The 16,169-nt window shown below is 48.5% G+C and overlaps 5 protein-coding genes across 5 annotated transcripts; 4 read left to right on the top strand and 1 right to left on the bottom strand.

Moving 5' to 3' along the window:
- Window positions 1-237: 237 nt before the first annotated feature.
- WHR41_08734 (uncharacterized protein) lies at window positions 238-839 on the top strand (the record flags this gene model as incomplete). The annotated part of the gene is made up of 2 exons (XM_069377338.1): window positions 238-398; window positions 461-839. 2 exons carry the CDS (start codon window positions 238-240, stop codon window positions 837-839), a joined length of 540 nt encoding a protein of 179 aa, XP_069225653.1.
- A 578-nt stretch (window positions 840-1,417) lies between these two features.
- WHR41_08733 (uncharacterized protein) lies at window positions 1,418-2,638 on the top strand (the record flags this gene model as incomplete). Its single annotated transcript, XM_069377337.1, has 1 exon — window positions 1,418-2,638. One exon carries the CDS (start codon window positions 1,418-1,420, stop codon window positions 2,636-2,638), a length of 1,221 nt encoding a protein of 406 aa, XP_069225656.1.
- A 1,078-nt stretch (window positions 2,639-3,716) lies between these two features.
- On the top strand, window positions 3,717-5,753 carry WHR41_08732 (uncharacterized protein; the record flags this gene model as incomplete). Its single annotated transcript, XM_069377336.1, has 2 exons — window positions 3,717-5,307; window positions 5,355-5,753. The coding sequence occupies 2 exons, from the start codon at window positions 3,717-3,719 to the stop codon at window positions 5,627-5,629; spliced, it is 1,866 nt and encodes a 621-aa protein (XP_069225655.1). The 3' UTR covers window positions 5,630-5,753.
- Window positions 5,648-7,987, bottom strand: WHR41_08731 (uncharacterized protein). The gene is made up of 5 exons (XM_069377335.1): window positions 7,654-7,987; window positions 7,209-7,592; window positions 7,039-7,153; window positions 6,304-6,974; window positions 5,648-6,244 (listed from the first exon to the last, which is right to left on the bottom strand). Exons 1-5 carry the CDS (start codon window positions 7,766-7,768, stop codon window positions 5,940-5,942), a joined length of 1,590 nt encoding a protein of 529 aa, XP_069225657.1. The 5' UTR covers window positions 7,769-7,987; the 3' UTR covers window positions 5,648-5,939.
- Window positions 7,988-13,492: 5,505 nt separating this feature from the next.
- WHR41_08730 (uncharacterized protein) lies at window positions 13,493-15,442 on the top strand (the record flags this gene model as incomplete). The annotated part of the gene is made up of 5 exons (XM_069377334.1): window positions 13,493-14,222; window positions 14,276-14,591; window positions 14,643-14,730; window positions 14,787-15,064; window positions 15,119-15,442. The coding sequence occupies exons 1-5, from the start codon at window positions 13,627-13,629 to the stop codon at window positions 15,440-15,442; spliced, it is 1,602 nt and encodes a 533-aa protein (XP_069225654.1). The 5' UTR covers window positions 13,493-13,626.
- Window positions 15,443-16,169: the final 727 nt, after the last annotated feature.

Genomic DNA, 16,169 nt, shown 5'->3' with positions numbered 1-16,169 from the left:
CGCTTGATTGCTTGATTGGCTGCGCAACTTTTGATTGATTGACTGCTTGATCAAGCGCTTGATCAAGCATCAAGCAGTGCTTGGTTGTGCAGAAGTCTGCTTGTATTACGTCTGCTGGTACTTCGCGCCCGGTTTGAACACTTCAGCATACTCCGCCGGCAGTGTGTTTTTCGCCATTGTAAGCTCTCATTGTTCTGACCTTCTTGCCGAACGCGGCCGCTAATCTATCCACAGGTGATGTACGAGCTGCTCTACACAGGGATAGGACAATCAATTGCCGCATACACGCCAAACGCTGTTGTGGCCTCGCTGATAAATCCCCTCGTGATTGTCACTCTGGTGTCTTTCTGTGGCGTCGTGGTCCCATACAGCCAAATACAGGCTTTCTGGAGATATTGGTGAGTTACAAGATGCTTACACAAGATCGCGAAAGAATCATCTAACATCATATCAAATCTAGGCTGTACTATCTCGACCCATTCAACTACCTCATGTCATGTCTCATGGTTTTCACGACTTGGGACAAACCTGTTGACTGCAAACCGAATGAACTCGCGCTGTTTGACCCAGCACCTGGCCAAACATGCGGCGAATATCTCGGACCTTACCAGAGCGGGATGGGAGCGGCGACAAATCTTCTGAACCCGAACGACACCGCAGACTGTCGAGTGTGTCAATACACGAGCGGAGCAGATTACCTTCGCACCCTCGATATTGCTGAAAAGTCTTACGGCTGGAGAAACGCCGGCATTGTTGTGCTCTTCGTGTTCGGCATCTATGGGCTGGTCTATCTGATGATGAAGCTGAGAACGAAGCAGACGAAGAAGGCGGAGTCATGAGTGAGGCGCAATACACATAGAGATTGTATTAATAGGTTATCATTGTCATAAGATTGTGGCCCAGATATCAGTAAAGCCACACCAAGGCGCTCGAAACCGACATGTCCTTCTAAGCGCAAGCTGGCAGAGTGTAATGAAGGATCCACGATTTTACAATGCTATCATCGCCGACGGCGTGGTGCCCACAACCAGCCGCATTGCTAAAGCAACGAATGGCAGAATGTCATTACGAAAGCACGTAGGATAATGACGCCCTCGATGTGTCTTATTACTGAGGATTAATAAGGCTTACTCCAGACACAGGCCACCTTGGGGCTGGGCAACGACGATGTTCACTAATCATTAATGCCACAGGGCCCGCTTTGCTCGTCATGGTTCGCGATTACTGGTCGGTAATTTGACTTTGCAAGGGCGCTACCCCAAGGAGGAGAAACCCTCCGACGCCTGGACATTTTTGCACGGTCCAACTTCGTCTCGGCCGTAGCACCTGACTATCATCACAGCGAGCATGCCGCTGCACACTATCACCCACAATCCTTCGACGCACGTTGAGGCAAATCCGTCATCGGCCTGGCGCCATGAACGTCCACCCTTCGCAAAGACGCACTTCCTGCGAGGTATGCAAAAAACACAAAACGCGCTGCCAACGCATCCGACCACATGATTCAAAATGTGCGCGTTGTATGATGCTCGATACACATTGCTACATCGGAGAGCGAAAGTCGGTCGGTCGCCCGAGAACCTCGACATCGCGCCCTCAATCCAAGCGTGTAAGACCAAAGGGCCAATGCGCGAAGAAAGCCTTTCGTCAACGCGAGGGACACGTCCATGAGTCGACCAATTCAATGTTCCTCCTCGGCGCGGACAACATCGCGCCAGCGCAATCTTCTCCGCCAATTGTCGAGATTACAGAACTTTCTCCAATATCTGCAGCGGACCCCGAGGTGAACAATGACTTTTCACTGCTCCCCATGGATGTGAACGAGACCTCTGAAGAAGCGAGTGCGCTTCAAATTTATCCTTGGAAAAGTACACACCAATCTTCACGCAACACGTCTGTTGAGGTCCCGAGCTCATCAAAATTTCACATCTTCGAGGATGATGAGGCCAAACTTGGCAGATTGTATTCCGAGTTACAGACCCGCGGCGCCATGATAGTATCGATGATGCAAACGCTGGATTTCGATGCGATCGTCTATCGAGACAGTCCGCTGTTCCTGGACAACAGCACGCTCGCGAACTTCGTGATGATGACATCGGAATCGTTCTTGCAAATTCTAGAGCGTCTGCAACTTAGCATTCTCAACGCCGAATACCAATTGAGAAGCACCCATCAGAGATTGCATTCTGGGATGGCTCGACTGCCGCAATCTCTTTCGGGACACCTTTCGCCCCCTCTAGCTGCGGGCATAACAAGCGTCTTCAGCCGGCTTCTCTACATATACGAGTTCATGATTGACAGGTTGGTAGAACGAATTGAAAGAACCGATCTTGGACCTCCGAACGAGATGCCTGACCTTATGCCCCAAGACGGGTCTCTGAAGACGTCCTGCGCCCAAGGTATATTCTATTGCAACCACTTGCATTACTTAGTGGACCGGATGGAGCATGTGCTTGGTTTACACGAAGATCAAGGCCTCGAAGAGCCTAGCATACTCTCTAGTGATCAGATTGAGATTTTGGAGAGCGTAATAGACGAGTATAATGGATTTGGCTCTAATCAGGGGATTTTACGGCCGGCGGATACTAAGAAGCTACTCAAGCAAATTACTAGAGTGCTTAAGCGTATATATACTTAAATTTACTAGTAGTATTTTAGTACTTATAATTTTCAGAGTTATCTAGAATTAGTGAGATTAGTAATAATATAATTCCTATCTAAGTAAGAACGAAAGCTAACTTATATTTTCAAGATATACTAGTATGCTTTATTATAATCTAGATTATAATAAAGTCTTCCTTGTAGCTTAATAGCTATAAATGTAGTTAAGAATATATCCTATTAAAATTGTATCTTAATTATAGAATTCTCGTTAGTATAAAAAAAACTTATAGAAGCTATATTATAGGAGTATTGAAACTATTCGAGATCATATTTCTAAATAAAAAGGAGTGCGGTTAATTATGCCTTAAGCCAAAATTTGGCTTACAAGTTATCGTTTGGGGTTTAGTATTTACTAGTACATACTAGTAGTGTAGAGATCGCCGAGCGAAACCAACTCGAAGATATCCTCGAGTATACCTAGCAATGGATTCCCACCGTATGCTACCGACACGAGTTACTGCAGCTTGCGACCGTTGCCGGCGGAACAAGTCTCGGGTACGTATAATGACTGTGACCGCCGACGCTCGGTTCACAGAAGCTTCACAATTCTAGGACATTGACCCGAGTACAACAGTGTGATTCGTTCCGACCATGCTCACTATGTCTACGCGCAAATGCTCATTGCGCAAACACAAGTCGTCCTTCTATTTCCAGCTCCAACAGTAGAGTCGACAATACCGTCCAAAGGCGACTACCGGGAGCGAATGCGCGAACAGTCGAGGATGAGTCCGAGGGCCGCAGGAAACGCAGGCGCCGCAGTCATGACGAGAGCTCCTTCCTACCGAGCGAGTCAAGTACGGACGTCGGTCGCAACGGGAACCGGAGCGCGCGACCTGCACAAGAGGTGATGGGCATTGACGGACGAGCAATCATACATACCATGAGAGGCTGAGACGGACTAGAATACCCCGACACGAACAGTGGACGAAGGGCGCAAGCCTACCGGCCATGCATCAAGAGCAAGGGAGCGGGACAACAGAGGGTCGGATACCGTGGCCGGCCAGCGAGCAGCCTCGTCTTACCTCACCCATGACCTACCCTCGGATGAAGTTATGATCGCTTTCCTGGAGGAGTACTTCAACTCTGTGCACTGGTTCTCGTTGGTCATCTATGAACCTCGCTTCCGGCCCGCCTTCGATTCAATACGCACAGGACGCGCGCGGCCCTCTCAGCGTCCGTTCCTCTTGTTGTTGTCGGTAGTGCTCGGGCTAGGCGCCTGGTATCGTGGGCAAAGACAGCATACGTCGGAGCAGCCAACGCCTGCAGAGTCGCGGTCGTGGAGCGGGAGACTCATTGCCAATGCCGAGTCACAAATCGTAGAGCTTTTGGACCAGAGCTCAGTGACAGCGGTGCAAACATTGATCTTGCTCGGCTCATTCTTTGTATACCATGGACGGCCGAACCTCTCTTTCTCATTGCTGGGCGCGACCATAAAATCGGCGCATGCAGCTGGACTACACAAGGAATCTACTAGTGTGTCAGATGCGGAGCAAGAAGAACGGAAGCGTGTGTGGTGGACTGTTTATACATGGGACCGGTTTTCCTCGGTCACCTATGGCCGCCCTGTGAGCATCCACGACGACGATTGCAGCGTGTCGATGCCTGGAGATGTTGAAGAAACCATCGACTTCAAGAATGAAGAGGGCTCAGGTGCTGCTCCAATTTGCTTCTCCGCCTACCAGAGGGAATTGAACAAACTTTACCTAATAGCGTCTCCAGCGATCAAGCAGGTTTACAGACCTACCAAGACCACAACTTGCTCCAAAGCTCACGAGTACCTCCTCTTGGTAGAGGAGGTGACGTCTCGGCTGTGGCAGTGGCGGCATGGCTTGCCGAGTGACCTATCACTCGACACATCCGAGGATTGTCCTCCTTCACTTGACTTTGGTCGGAAAGCACATTACCTGCAATCGCTTTCATTGCATTTGACATTCGACAGCCTGCTCATCATCCTACACCGACCATTCCTCAGGCCGCAAATGGAGGTACTGCAAAGTCATGGGCTTGGTGGAGATCACGGGCTCGGCGTCTCCGGCCTTCGAGACGCCCAACCGCAGGAGTCGACATGGCCTGCCAGATCGTCACCTCCGGAAGAAGATGTGGTTTTACCGGGCCACAGCAGTCAGGAGCAATGGTGGAAGGCCGCCGCGAGGACAACTAGCGTGGTCCAGTTGCCTCGGCTCACTGAACTTGCTTGCGACGGCCACCTTGTCGCTTTTCTGGCTATCAATCTCTTCAATGCTGCAATCGTGATGATAGTCATCGCTTTGTCAGATCCTTTGACCAACGCAGCGCAAGAGGCCAAAAGAGCCATCGCTCGCATCTACAGGCTGCAGGGAGCCCTCGGTGCTCGATCCAGTCTATCGAAGCGAAGTATCATCGTCTTGCGAGACCTTGTCTTACTCTTGTCGCGTAGAGAATCTGAAGCCATGTTGCTTGACGTCACCTGGGAGCCTGATACCGTTTCCGAAAATGCCAATGAAGCGCACCCTCACCCCTCATATGCTTCAGTTCGGGAGACGCTAGAGATGCCGCTGGGAAGTCTGACTTCTACTTTGCCACGCAACAGTTCATCATCAACGGAGGTTGCACCTTCGCAACCTCACTCACGATTTAACGATGGCTTAGCTTCTGTCCAGCGAGGTAGGCGAGAAACCCGATCGCAATATGACCTAGCTGACCTTTCTCAGCGTTCACTATCCCTGCGTTTCTAGATTCACAGCATGCAGAAGCAGAAAACATTCATGGCCCGGCATTGGCTGCAGACTTAACAAACTTTCTTGGTGATACACGCGCTTTTGACAACGTAGGCGAGCTGCCACAGTTCGACATGGGCGCCGCTACAGTTTCCAGTGAGTGGAGTACGGGCTCAGCTGACGCCAGTAACGGCTTTTACTGGTTCTGGGACCCGATGTGGGATTGCGACTATGGGACTGGCAGCAGAAGTGGCGATGGCGCGTGGTGAGATCAGCGGGGCGAATCGATAGCTGACGTTGTCTCTTTCGAGGCTCAACAAATTGAAGTGGCAAGCTAGCAAGCCTGACCGACCTCGCGTCCGCGAGACGATTCATTCACATTCAACGGTATTCTATGCCTTCCTATTCATACGTTATACACACCGGCCCTGCAGTAATGGCCGAGTTGCGCGCTCTCAAGAATCATGGGTCTTGACGTCGGCGCATCCACAGTTGAGAATCGCGCAGCTTGAGTAGGCGTCCGGGGGGAGGTCGACAGCAGATGTGCTGTGGAATGCACTTTTCACCCAAAGAGCCTCATTATTCCACATGTATAGACTCCTGGCGGGGCTTCTCCAAAAAGTCGTCCGACTGGTGCTTTTGCATGTCGTTTGCCTCCTGAATTGCGAATCTTTCTGGACGCTTGCTGGACGTGGCCTCCTTGTCGAAACAGACGATCACATGCTGACCTTCGGCAAAATACCGGTCAATGTCCTCGAGGCGTCGGTTCGCCGTTTCAGGATAGAAGAGATAGATGATTGGGACGAAGCAGGCGTTCAAGATGGCCCAGATGATGTAGAATTTCCAGCCGATATTGTCGATACCAATCGGGGTGACGAGCACGACTATGAAGTGTTAGTATTGTTTTCTCCTCGAAAAGCTGTACAGCATTGGCTATACGCACCCATGAAGTTGATTATCCAATTCGTCGCAACACCTATTCCCGTGGCTTTGGCGCGCATGGCCAGTGACACAATTTCGGTGGGATATAGCCAAGAGCAGCCCATCCAGCCGAATCCGAAGAACGAAAAGAACGAGAAGAAGAATGCGATGGATGCCGATGCCCACACTTCTCGTTCAGCATCGGTGGTGGCCATTTCGCTCTGGGAGAGGAGTGCGGCAATCAGAACGAAAGAGATCGCCTGCCCGGCGGCGCCGGTGATCAGCATTCTCCGCCTTCCGAGTCTCTCGACAAACACTAGCGCGAGCGCAGTGAAAAAGAGATACTGCACCGAATTGCAGGCTGTCAAGAGCCTTGACGTCTCGTTGCCAAGGTTGACTGATTCGATCAGCAAAGTCGGCAAGTAGTAGCTGGTGACGTTGATGCCAGTCCCTTGCTGCATTGCAAAGCAGGCAATGCCGAGGAACGCGCGCTGCAAAGTGCCAGTGCCACCTTTTGATGACGTTTTGCCACTGAATAGCTCTCGCCATGTGGGTGCGTTCTCTCGTTCGTACTCTACGGCCCATCTCATGTCTGCAACCAGAAGAACGACTACCGGGTCATCGATCTCCCGATCTTCGATGAGTGCGACGATTTCGGTGGCTTCTATCTCTCGGTCGCGGCCCATGAGCCATCTATGGTCGTTAGTCAGTCTCAATCACCGGAGTGGGCATGGAAGCGAAATTGGCATGATAATACCTCGGTGATTCGGGCAACCAGGGTACCGTCGCAAATAGTATGACGATGAAGACGAATTGGATCGCTAGGGGTACTCTCCACGCCGCACTGCCTCCAGCGAACGACATGCCGTAATCTTCATGCTGTCAGTACTCATTGTATTGGGTCACAGGAAGGAAAGGTGCGCATACTTATCCAGTTGACCGCGCAAAACCCTACAATGTTCATCACGCACTCTACAACGACCAGGAAGCCGCGCCAGCTAGATTTTGCAGAGTCTGCCTGCCACACCGGAGCAGTGGAAGTGTTCAAGCCGTTGCCGATGCCAGCGACGATCCTGCCAACAATCATCTGCGCCAGAGAGTACGACGTTGTCTGCAGGGCTGCTCCGATGGCCATGATCGTGGTACCGATGATGATTGTACGCTTGCGTCCGAGGTGATCTCCATAAATGGCGGCGGCGATGGCGCCCAGAAAGCAGCCAATGTTGTAGATTGCGGTGGTGATGCTGATGAGTTCAGATTGGCCAGCGATGCTATGTAGCCGGAGAAAGTCGTCCGAGACGATGACGCCGCCTGAGAGAATTTCACATCAGCTTTCTGCTCTCGATCAAGCTCAGGCACGCCATCAACTCACTGAAGACGCCTTGATCATATCCGAACAATGTCATGTCTGTTGCGCATGCCACCGTCAGCCAGGCCGTGAGAGCAGTCCCTCTCAGACCAAAGTATGGCTTTTTTGTCCCTGCCATGTCGAGCTGAAATGCCTTTCCGGCTCTTGACCATTAAGATATGAACGTGTTGATCAGACGCTGCACAATCCCATGAGGGGAGTCGCGGCTATTATAGCTACGCCGTGAGGCCCCGATTATCCAGCTCTCTCCACCCCGGGGACCCATTCTCCATGGGGCAAACCATGGGCTAAGCGGGTGAATCATGTTGCTGACCCACCGCATCTGTCGCGCGGGTTACCGTATTGTGGGGGGGTGAGGAGTGAACCTGCAGAGGGTCAAGCGAGCCAAGCTTTCGTGTGCCAAGCCTCGCGGAGCCTCCACGACTTTTTGCCGGTGGTGACGCGACCGGTTCCGGCGGAACCGCAGCGAGGATCCACGCTTCCGCTGGAGACTTTGAGAAATCCACTCGGTTCCGACGGAGAAGATGTGCGCATCTCCAGCGTCGCAGTCGCAGAAACCGAAATGAACAGTCCGACGTTAACTAGCAGCTGCCGGCTTCGTCACCGCTACTAGTAGACGACTGTGCATTCAACTAGTAAGAAAGGCTTAAGCTTCCGAATCTATCTGGATAACGGAACCGTTCATGGATCCAGGCACGTCGACAAAGGCAATATAATGAGGTGCACTATCTCCACGTTCAGACGAGGTTGGAACGGCATGATACTCTCTCTTTCATCATGACAGTCGTTTGACACAACTAGTTCGTGCTCTCCTCAGACGCCAAGGACTTTCGCTAATTGTGGCCAGGACAATATCTCTTTCGTGCTCGGCAGAGACAGAACCTTCAAGTTCGAAAGCAGGGCAGCACCGTGCATCAAAACCCCACGAGATGTAGTCGTCCGCGTTATTGCAACAGGCCTGTGTGGCTCAGATGTAAATGCTTGGATGTGGTGTCTCATAGCAGTTTCCTGACATCGAGCGCAGATCCACTACTGGCAGCATGGTCAAGTCGGACCTTACAAAGTCGAGAGCCCACTAGTACTCGGCCATGAATCCTCCGGAATCGTAACGTCCTGCGGACCCGAAGCGCATGACCTCACAGTGGGCGACAGAGTCGCGATGGAACCCGGCATCTCCTGCGGCAATTGCTCCAGCTGCCGCTCAGGGCGCTACAATCTCTGCTCATCGATGCGATTTGCCGCGACTCCACCGCATGACGGCACCTTGGCCAGATATTATTGTCTACCACAAGAATGCTGCTATAAATTGCCTCCGGAGGTTTCTCTACAAGACGGCGCCCTGGTCGAGCCTCTCAGCATCGCAGTCCACGCATGTCGTCAGGCTGGGGACATGCAAGGGCGATCTGTGCTGATATTTGGGGCAGGCCCCATCGGCCAGCTCTGCTGTTCCGTTGCCAAAGCCTTTGGCGCAAGCAAGGTTGTCGTATCAGACGTGGTGGAGAGTCGGCTTAGATTCGCGCTGGCCAAAGGCGCGACAGTCGTCCATCATACAGAAATGGGCGCGAGTTCCACAGACACGTCTGCACAGCTACGAAGGCTTGATGGCCTTAAGAATGGCGCCTCTATCGTGATGGATGCGACAGGATCAGAGATCTGCATCGATTGCGGAGTCCAGATGCTCGAGCGCGGCGGCACGTTTGTCCAAGTCGGACTGGGCGCGCGTAAAGTCAGCTTTCCTGTTGGCGATATTTGCGACAAAGAAGCGACGTTCAAGGGCAGCTTTCGGTATGGACCCGGCGACTACCAGCTTGCAGTTATCCTTCTTAAAGACGGGAGGGTCAATCTACACGGCATGGTCACGCATCAGTACGCGTTCGAAGACGCTCAGCAAGCATTCGAGAATGTGGTTGAAAGACGTGGAATCAAGTCGATCATCTTCGGTCCAGGTGTAGACACGCAAACGGCGGAGGAGACTGTCGATAAACCCACCATGCTAGCTTCTTTGCGTTTTTCTACCGCATGTAAGGCGAACATACCAGCCTGGAAATCGAGTCGATCCAAGAATCCCTGGTGTAATCTACTTTCGAAAGTGTTTGACTGGGCAGTCGTATCAGACACTAGATCTGAAACAAGAGCGTCATTTTTGAGCGTCAGAATCCACTTGTCATGTAAACCGAATGCACCGGCAACCATCTGGCACCGACATAGTCTCTTAACATCGCTGTTCTTTCGCGGGTGACGGATCAGGGGACTGCTGCATACAAATCTCACGTCATACCAGACGCCAGGTAAGGTATTTGAGATCAAGCGGGATCTAAGCGGCACCAGCCAGCCTCTTCAGATTATCCCCGGGCCTTCGCTGGGGTCAGCCTTGGGGATAACGCGGATGCGGATCTAGCTGCTGCAGCGCTGCGGTACAACCCCTTGAAAAGTCATCTGCAAGAGCGGGGATTTCCGCGCTTCGCAGCGCGCGTCACCAAATTGCAGAACTCCGAGCTCTTTTCACTAATTACCCACCTTGATAATCGTGTTATCGTTTTTCCTATAGTATAGCCGGATCGAGGTGTTGTTACTATAACCCCGGAGCTATCTAATAGTCCTATTGCTACTATACGACTACGGCGTACGCTAAAACCGACGCGATCTACGTAGTTGCCGTTACTACCTACTATAGCTCCGCCGACTACTAAGAAGGTTACTAAAAGAGTAGTATAGAAGAAGGATAAGAGGGCTAATAGCGTAACTATAGCCCTATTAGGGACTAGTCGTATCGTCGATAGTAAAAGACGACTATACGTACGCGCTCGCTAGTATACGCGTATAATAAACTTACTTCGCGCGTAGTCGTTACTACCGCCGTTAGGTTAAATAACTATCGTAGAGCCTATTACGAAGCCTACGTAGTCGTTAGAGTAGTCGTTAGAGTTTATATATACTACGTAGTAGTTTATTAGAAATAGTAAGAATAAGGTAATTACGTAAAGGTACGCGAGCTATAATATAGTAGAGCCCTCGGATCCTATAACTAATATTAATATATAGATCGAAGAAGAGATACTAAAATATCCTATAATCGAATTAGTAGACGATATAGATATTACTACTAGTTATCTAGCTCTCGCTTTAGGTTATTAGCTCTATAGGAGGCTTCTTAACTATACTATATTAGTTAGTAACCTATAGTAGTAGTATTTCTCTAGTAAGTCGGATCTAAGGTTAAGGATTACTATAGCTATAAAGGAGGTTATCGTCGAACTACTACTATCGCTATAGACGCTACTATAATCGTAGTTATCCTTATAGGCTCTATAACTATATAATATAGCTACTAATAGAGCGCTCGCTATATTACTAGGCGAGCGTAAGGAGCTTAAAGCTAGTAGTAATTATACCTCTAGTATAACTAAGCGATAGGTATACTACGCGCGTATATATATAAACTATAGTAAAGGCCTTTATTAGTAGAGTAATTACGATAACGCCTCCTACTACGTTCTAATTATATAAGCTATACTAATAGTATAGTTAAAAGCGATTAGAGATAGTATAACTATAGCTAAAGAGCTATAGCCTAAGATAATCTAGAGTATATTTATAGCGAAACGTAAGAAGAAAGCTAGTAGAAGTCGTCGTTATAAAAAGAGCTAGTAGTAATAGATCGCGCCTAGTATTATACTTAATATTAGTACTATAGGTAGTATAATAGCTACTACTACTATAGATCTACCTCTTAGTAGCTCTTTTCGTATACTATCGTTGTTACTATAGAGATTATTAAAGGAATAGTTAGATCGGTTCTTTATTTAGTATAAGTAGTAGCTAGTATTCTAGAATAAAGATAGAATACTAGATATTACGAAAGAGGCTCTAAAGACTAATAGTAATAATCTTAAGACTATAGTAGTAGCGTTAGTTAACGATTAGTAGAGAATTAGTATTATAGGTAGTTTAAGAAAGCGACTAAGGAAAGCTATAAAGCTATAGAAATTAAGCTTAAGCTAGAGTAGGAGTAACTACTTAGATAGATTAAATACTCCTATTCTATACTACTACTATATATTTATACTTTTAGTATATTAAATTAATAAAAGGATTTCGATATATTTAGCGTTTTAATTTTATCTAATTTATATATAAAATACGTAAGCTATAATAAAAAGGATAGAGTAAGTTATACTTAAATATCGTTTACTAAGCCTACTAATAAGTAGCTCTATTATACGAAGTAGCTAATTATAATAGATATAGGATAGTTCTATATATCTAAAGCGAGCTCTATAGCTATAAAAGTACCTTAAGACTACTTAGGATAATATATATTATATACTAACGAGTTAACTAATTAATACCAAATTAATAATATTAATTCTTTAGGTCTATTAGTAGAGATATATTAAAAAATCTCTATAAAATATTAATTAGTTATTAAGTAGTAATAATACTAATATAAGGCTTTAAGAAACTAAAATAACTACTAAGTAAGTATATAATTAGTACTAAATTATAATATTACTCTTCTTAGTTTAGTTCGTAACCTACTTTTATAAACTATTCTTCTACGTCTTATATCCCTACTATCGCTAACGTATACTATATAAATATAGCGAAGTCTCTAAATATACTAGCCTACTTAACGTTTCTCTTTATCTATACCTTTAGTATATTAAACGACTACTTAATAGGATTTAGATCCGGCGAATAAGGCGGTAGATACTATAGCTTTATATAATACCTTATATAGAGCGCTCTTACGACCTTAGAGTAGTAGATCGCTATATTATCTATTACTATAACCTAATTAGATAGTAGCTATAGTAGGAGCTTATTCTTAAACTATTCTTTAAAAAGCTCTATAATAACTACGTCTTCTATAATTAAGGGATCTAATAGATAACTTTTAACTATTATCGTAGGTAAAATTAATACTTTCTTATCCCTATATAATAATACTATATCGTAGTAAGGCCTACTAATTAGACTCTATCTATACTTCCGGTCGCTTATTTTAGGATATAAGGTAGTCTTATTAATAAATATAAGCTACTAATTATACTACTAGAGCCTCTTTATATACTATATAACTCGTAATAGCTTATTACGCTATATAGCGACCTTTTTAGCGACCTTCTATAACTACTATAAGCGCTTTAGTACCCTAGAGATTACGCTCTTAGTTATAACTAGCTCGTAACGATTCTATATAAAAAGCGCGATCTCGTTAAGTAGCGTAGTTAGTCGATCTTCTAGATATAGTAGTAATACCTCCTCCTACGCCGTAGTAAGAATACGTAGCCGGCCGCGTAGTATAACCGTAGGTAGATAAGGAGTACTATACGTAGCTAAGTAATACTACTAGTTATATATAGATCGTACTCTAACCTTAAAATACGTAGCGATCTATAGTAGAGGCTTATAATTAACGAATATAAACTACTTTAGAAGTAATATATCGGTATCTATAAGCGTAGCGCGTATCGCGGAGCTACCTATAAGCGTTAGAATAGCTATACTACGGGCGATAACCTCACTTACTAATAGTAGCGATAGTAATAATACCTTAAGAATAGCTATACTATGAATATCCGGCTATAAAGTTGGTATAATTAATGAAAAGAGCTCGGAGTTCTGCAATTTAGTGACGCGCGCTGCGAAGCGCGGAAATCCCCGCTCTTATAGATGATTTTTCAAGGGGTTGTAAGGTCCCAGCTGATTGGCTAGCTGCATTCCAGCTTCAGCGTGTCCAGGCACCCGGGAAAGCGAGACCCCGCCGGATGGCGTCTGAACGAGCGATCTTCCGTATACTCAAGCTCTCTGTCCAAAGCTCCTGTGCCTGGCCAACCTCGGCGGGCCATTGGGTCATGATGTTCTCCGCCATGTCTTGTAGATGTCTCCCTCGCAGTATTCCACCTTGTTTTGCACCTCGCAAGGAAGGCACTCGACAACGAATCCCTGCACCTACAGCACCAAGCCAGCATCATGGCCTTCTTCGTCCGAAGCCTGTCAATAAGGGCTCTCCCAACACGCGCATCCAAAGCGCAGCCAGTTTCCCGCTTCCTGCTGCCCAATCTGCGGACTATTACCACAGCGGCCACTAAGAACATCAGTTTCGGGGGTCGCAGTGTCGGGGTTCCTACCGGACTTTTCATAGGCGGCGAGTTCGTAAACGCAAAAGGCGGCAACTTGTTCGAGACTGAGAATCCTGCTACGGGAAAGCCTTTGCTGTCCGTCGCCGAGGGCCGGGAAGAAGACGTGGATGAGGCTGTCCGAGTGGCTCGAAAGACTTTCCAGACTTGGAAAGACAGCAATCCCGTCTACCGGGCTCGCCTGCTGAACAAGCTCGCGGATATCCTCGAGAGGAACGCTGAAGATCTGGTGGCCATCGAATGTGCGGACACCGGCAAAACGGCAAAACAGGCCGGCAACCTCGACGTGCCTGGCTCCATCGGCACCCTACGCTACTACGCAGGCTGGGCAGACAAGGTCCTGGGTCAGACATCTACCAACATCCCGAGCACGTTTGCTTTTACGCGACGGGAACCCGTCGGAGTATGTGGACAGATTATTCCTTGGAAGTGAGTCGCTCCGTGCCTCGCGTACTAATGAGGGCTCTAACGTATCGATTCAGCTTCCCTCTCCTGATGTTCGTGTGGAAGATTGCCCCGGCACTCGCGACTGGCAATACCGTAGTGATCAAGACCGCTGAGGCCACACCGCTGTCCGCGCTGAAAGTCTGCCAATTCATCAAAGAAGCTGGCTTCCCTGACGGCACGGTCAATCTGGTCTCTGGGTACGGCAAAACAGTTGGTAATGCCATCGCTCACCACATGGATGTCGACAAAGTTGCCTTCACTGGCTCGACCGCTACCGGGAGGGGCATTTTGAAGGCTTCTGCTGCCTCTAATTTGAAGAAGGTTACTTTGGAGCTCGGTGGAAAATCGCCGGTGAGCCCTGGCCATTTCTGAACAACGCATCCAGTCAACTGACGGAAGCAGAACATCATCTTTCCAGATGCCGACATCGAGAAAGCAGTGGACTGGTCAGCGTGGGGCATCAACATGAATTTTGGCCAGACATGTCATGGCACGTCTTCTAAAAAGCAGCTTTGCGCGAAGACATTTCAACTGACTCTCTTCTAGCCGGAACGAGGATCTACGTTCATGAGGATGTCTACGACAAGTTCGTCGAGCAATACACTGCCCGGATGAAAGCTATCCAGGTTGGGCCCAACGACCAGCAAGGCGTGGACCAAGGCCCGCAAAATTCTAAAATGCAATACGAGAAAATCCTCGGCTACATCAAATCCGGTGTTGACGAGGGCGCCACGGTTCACCTGGGCGGCAAGCCCATCGAAAGGACCGAGGGCGGTTACTACATCCAGCCGACTATCTTCACGGACGTCAAGCCCGACATGAAGGCGAGTCGACTTTCGGTCCATGTGGCATACTATCACAAGCTGACCGTGTCCCAGATCATGCGCGAAGAGATCTTTGGCCCTGTCGTCTGTATCTCCAAGTTCAAGTCGGAGTCTGAAGTTCTCGAGCAGGCGAACGACACGACTTACGGCCTGGCAGCGGCGGTGCACACGAAAGACTATGAGCGGGCATTGCGGGTGACGAGCGCGCTGAAAGCCGGTACCACATGGGTTAATATGTATAATTTTGTGCACTGGAGCATACCGTTTGGCGGATACAAGGAAAGTGGGATTGGGAGGGAGTGCGGCGAGGCTGTATTGGAGAACTACACGCAGACGAAAGCGGTTTTCTTCAACATGGGCATGTCCGCTCCTAAGTAGTGTTGAAGCTGAATGAGGCTGGTTCATTGATGACAACGGTTTATCAAAGTCGGATTTCGTAGACAACATGTGGCTCTAGCCGCGTCGCTACCTCAATGGTGGATGGCCAGCTAAAGGCAGCACTCAAACATGACAGCCGTCTGGCCGAGTGCGTGCATCGGGTCAGTGGCTTGATGCACCCGCAATGCACGTCCAACACGCTTAGTGACGATTTCTGCAGCAGCGGAAGTTGATATCAACTGGTTATTCACAATGTCTTGCGCTGTGCGGCTGATGTTCTGGCATCCAGAGGTCATTGAGAGTCTTGCGTTGCGCCTGTAAGCCACGATCACTAGCCCCAGCGGCTGCTCAGTTGGTGGTAGCGATTGCCCTGACCATCATTTCAACCGAGATAGCATGAGTCGGGCGCGAGCAGTGATTAGACACCGACAAGGCCAATGCGATTCGCTGTCGCGCGCATAAGTCAGGTTGTGTTACTGTTTGGGGAAGATGCGGTATCGTGGTGGCTCCGGGTAAATTCGGCTTGAAGTTCGCTGCTCGGCCGGAATTCCACCGTTGGCTCTCGCGGACAGGCTTCTTAGCTTGTCATCATCGCGGATAGAGCGGTGCTAAACAATGTTATGCCGACCTCACTCATCCCGCTTACACGCAGGCAGCTCACACGCTATTGGCATACGCACACCTGATCGTAAAGATTCATACCAGGCGGACAGGCGACATGCGCATT

This window comes from Cladosporium halotolerans, assembly GCF_011745625.1.
Source record: "Cladosporium halotolerans strain TM138-S3 chromosome Unknown Sca48, whole genome shotgun sequence".
Classification (NCBI taxonomy): domain Eukaryota; kingdom Fungi; phylum Ascomycota; class Dothideomycetes; order Cladosporiales; family Cladosporiaceae; genus Cladosporium; species Cladosporium halotolerans.
The sequence above is the reverse complement of the archived record's forward strand: the minus strand, read 5'-3'. Positions and strand labels throughout refer to the sequence as shown.

Excerpts from the sequence above, each read along its gene's own strand:
- WHR41_08731 (XM_069377335.1), bottom strand. The coding sequence starts at position 7,768 with ATGGCAGGGACAAAAAAGCCATACTTTGGTCTGAGAGGGACTGCTCTC. Across the intron at positions 7,154-7,208 it reads TTGCGCGGTCAACTGGATAA|ATTACGGCATGTCGTTCGCT; the intron begins GTATGCGCACCT and ends GACAGCATGAAG. Across the intron at positions 6,975-7,038 it reads TGGTTGCCCGAATCACCGAG|ATGGCTCATGGGCCGCGACC; the intron begins GTATTATCATGC and ends TAACGACCATAG.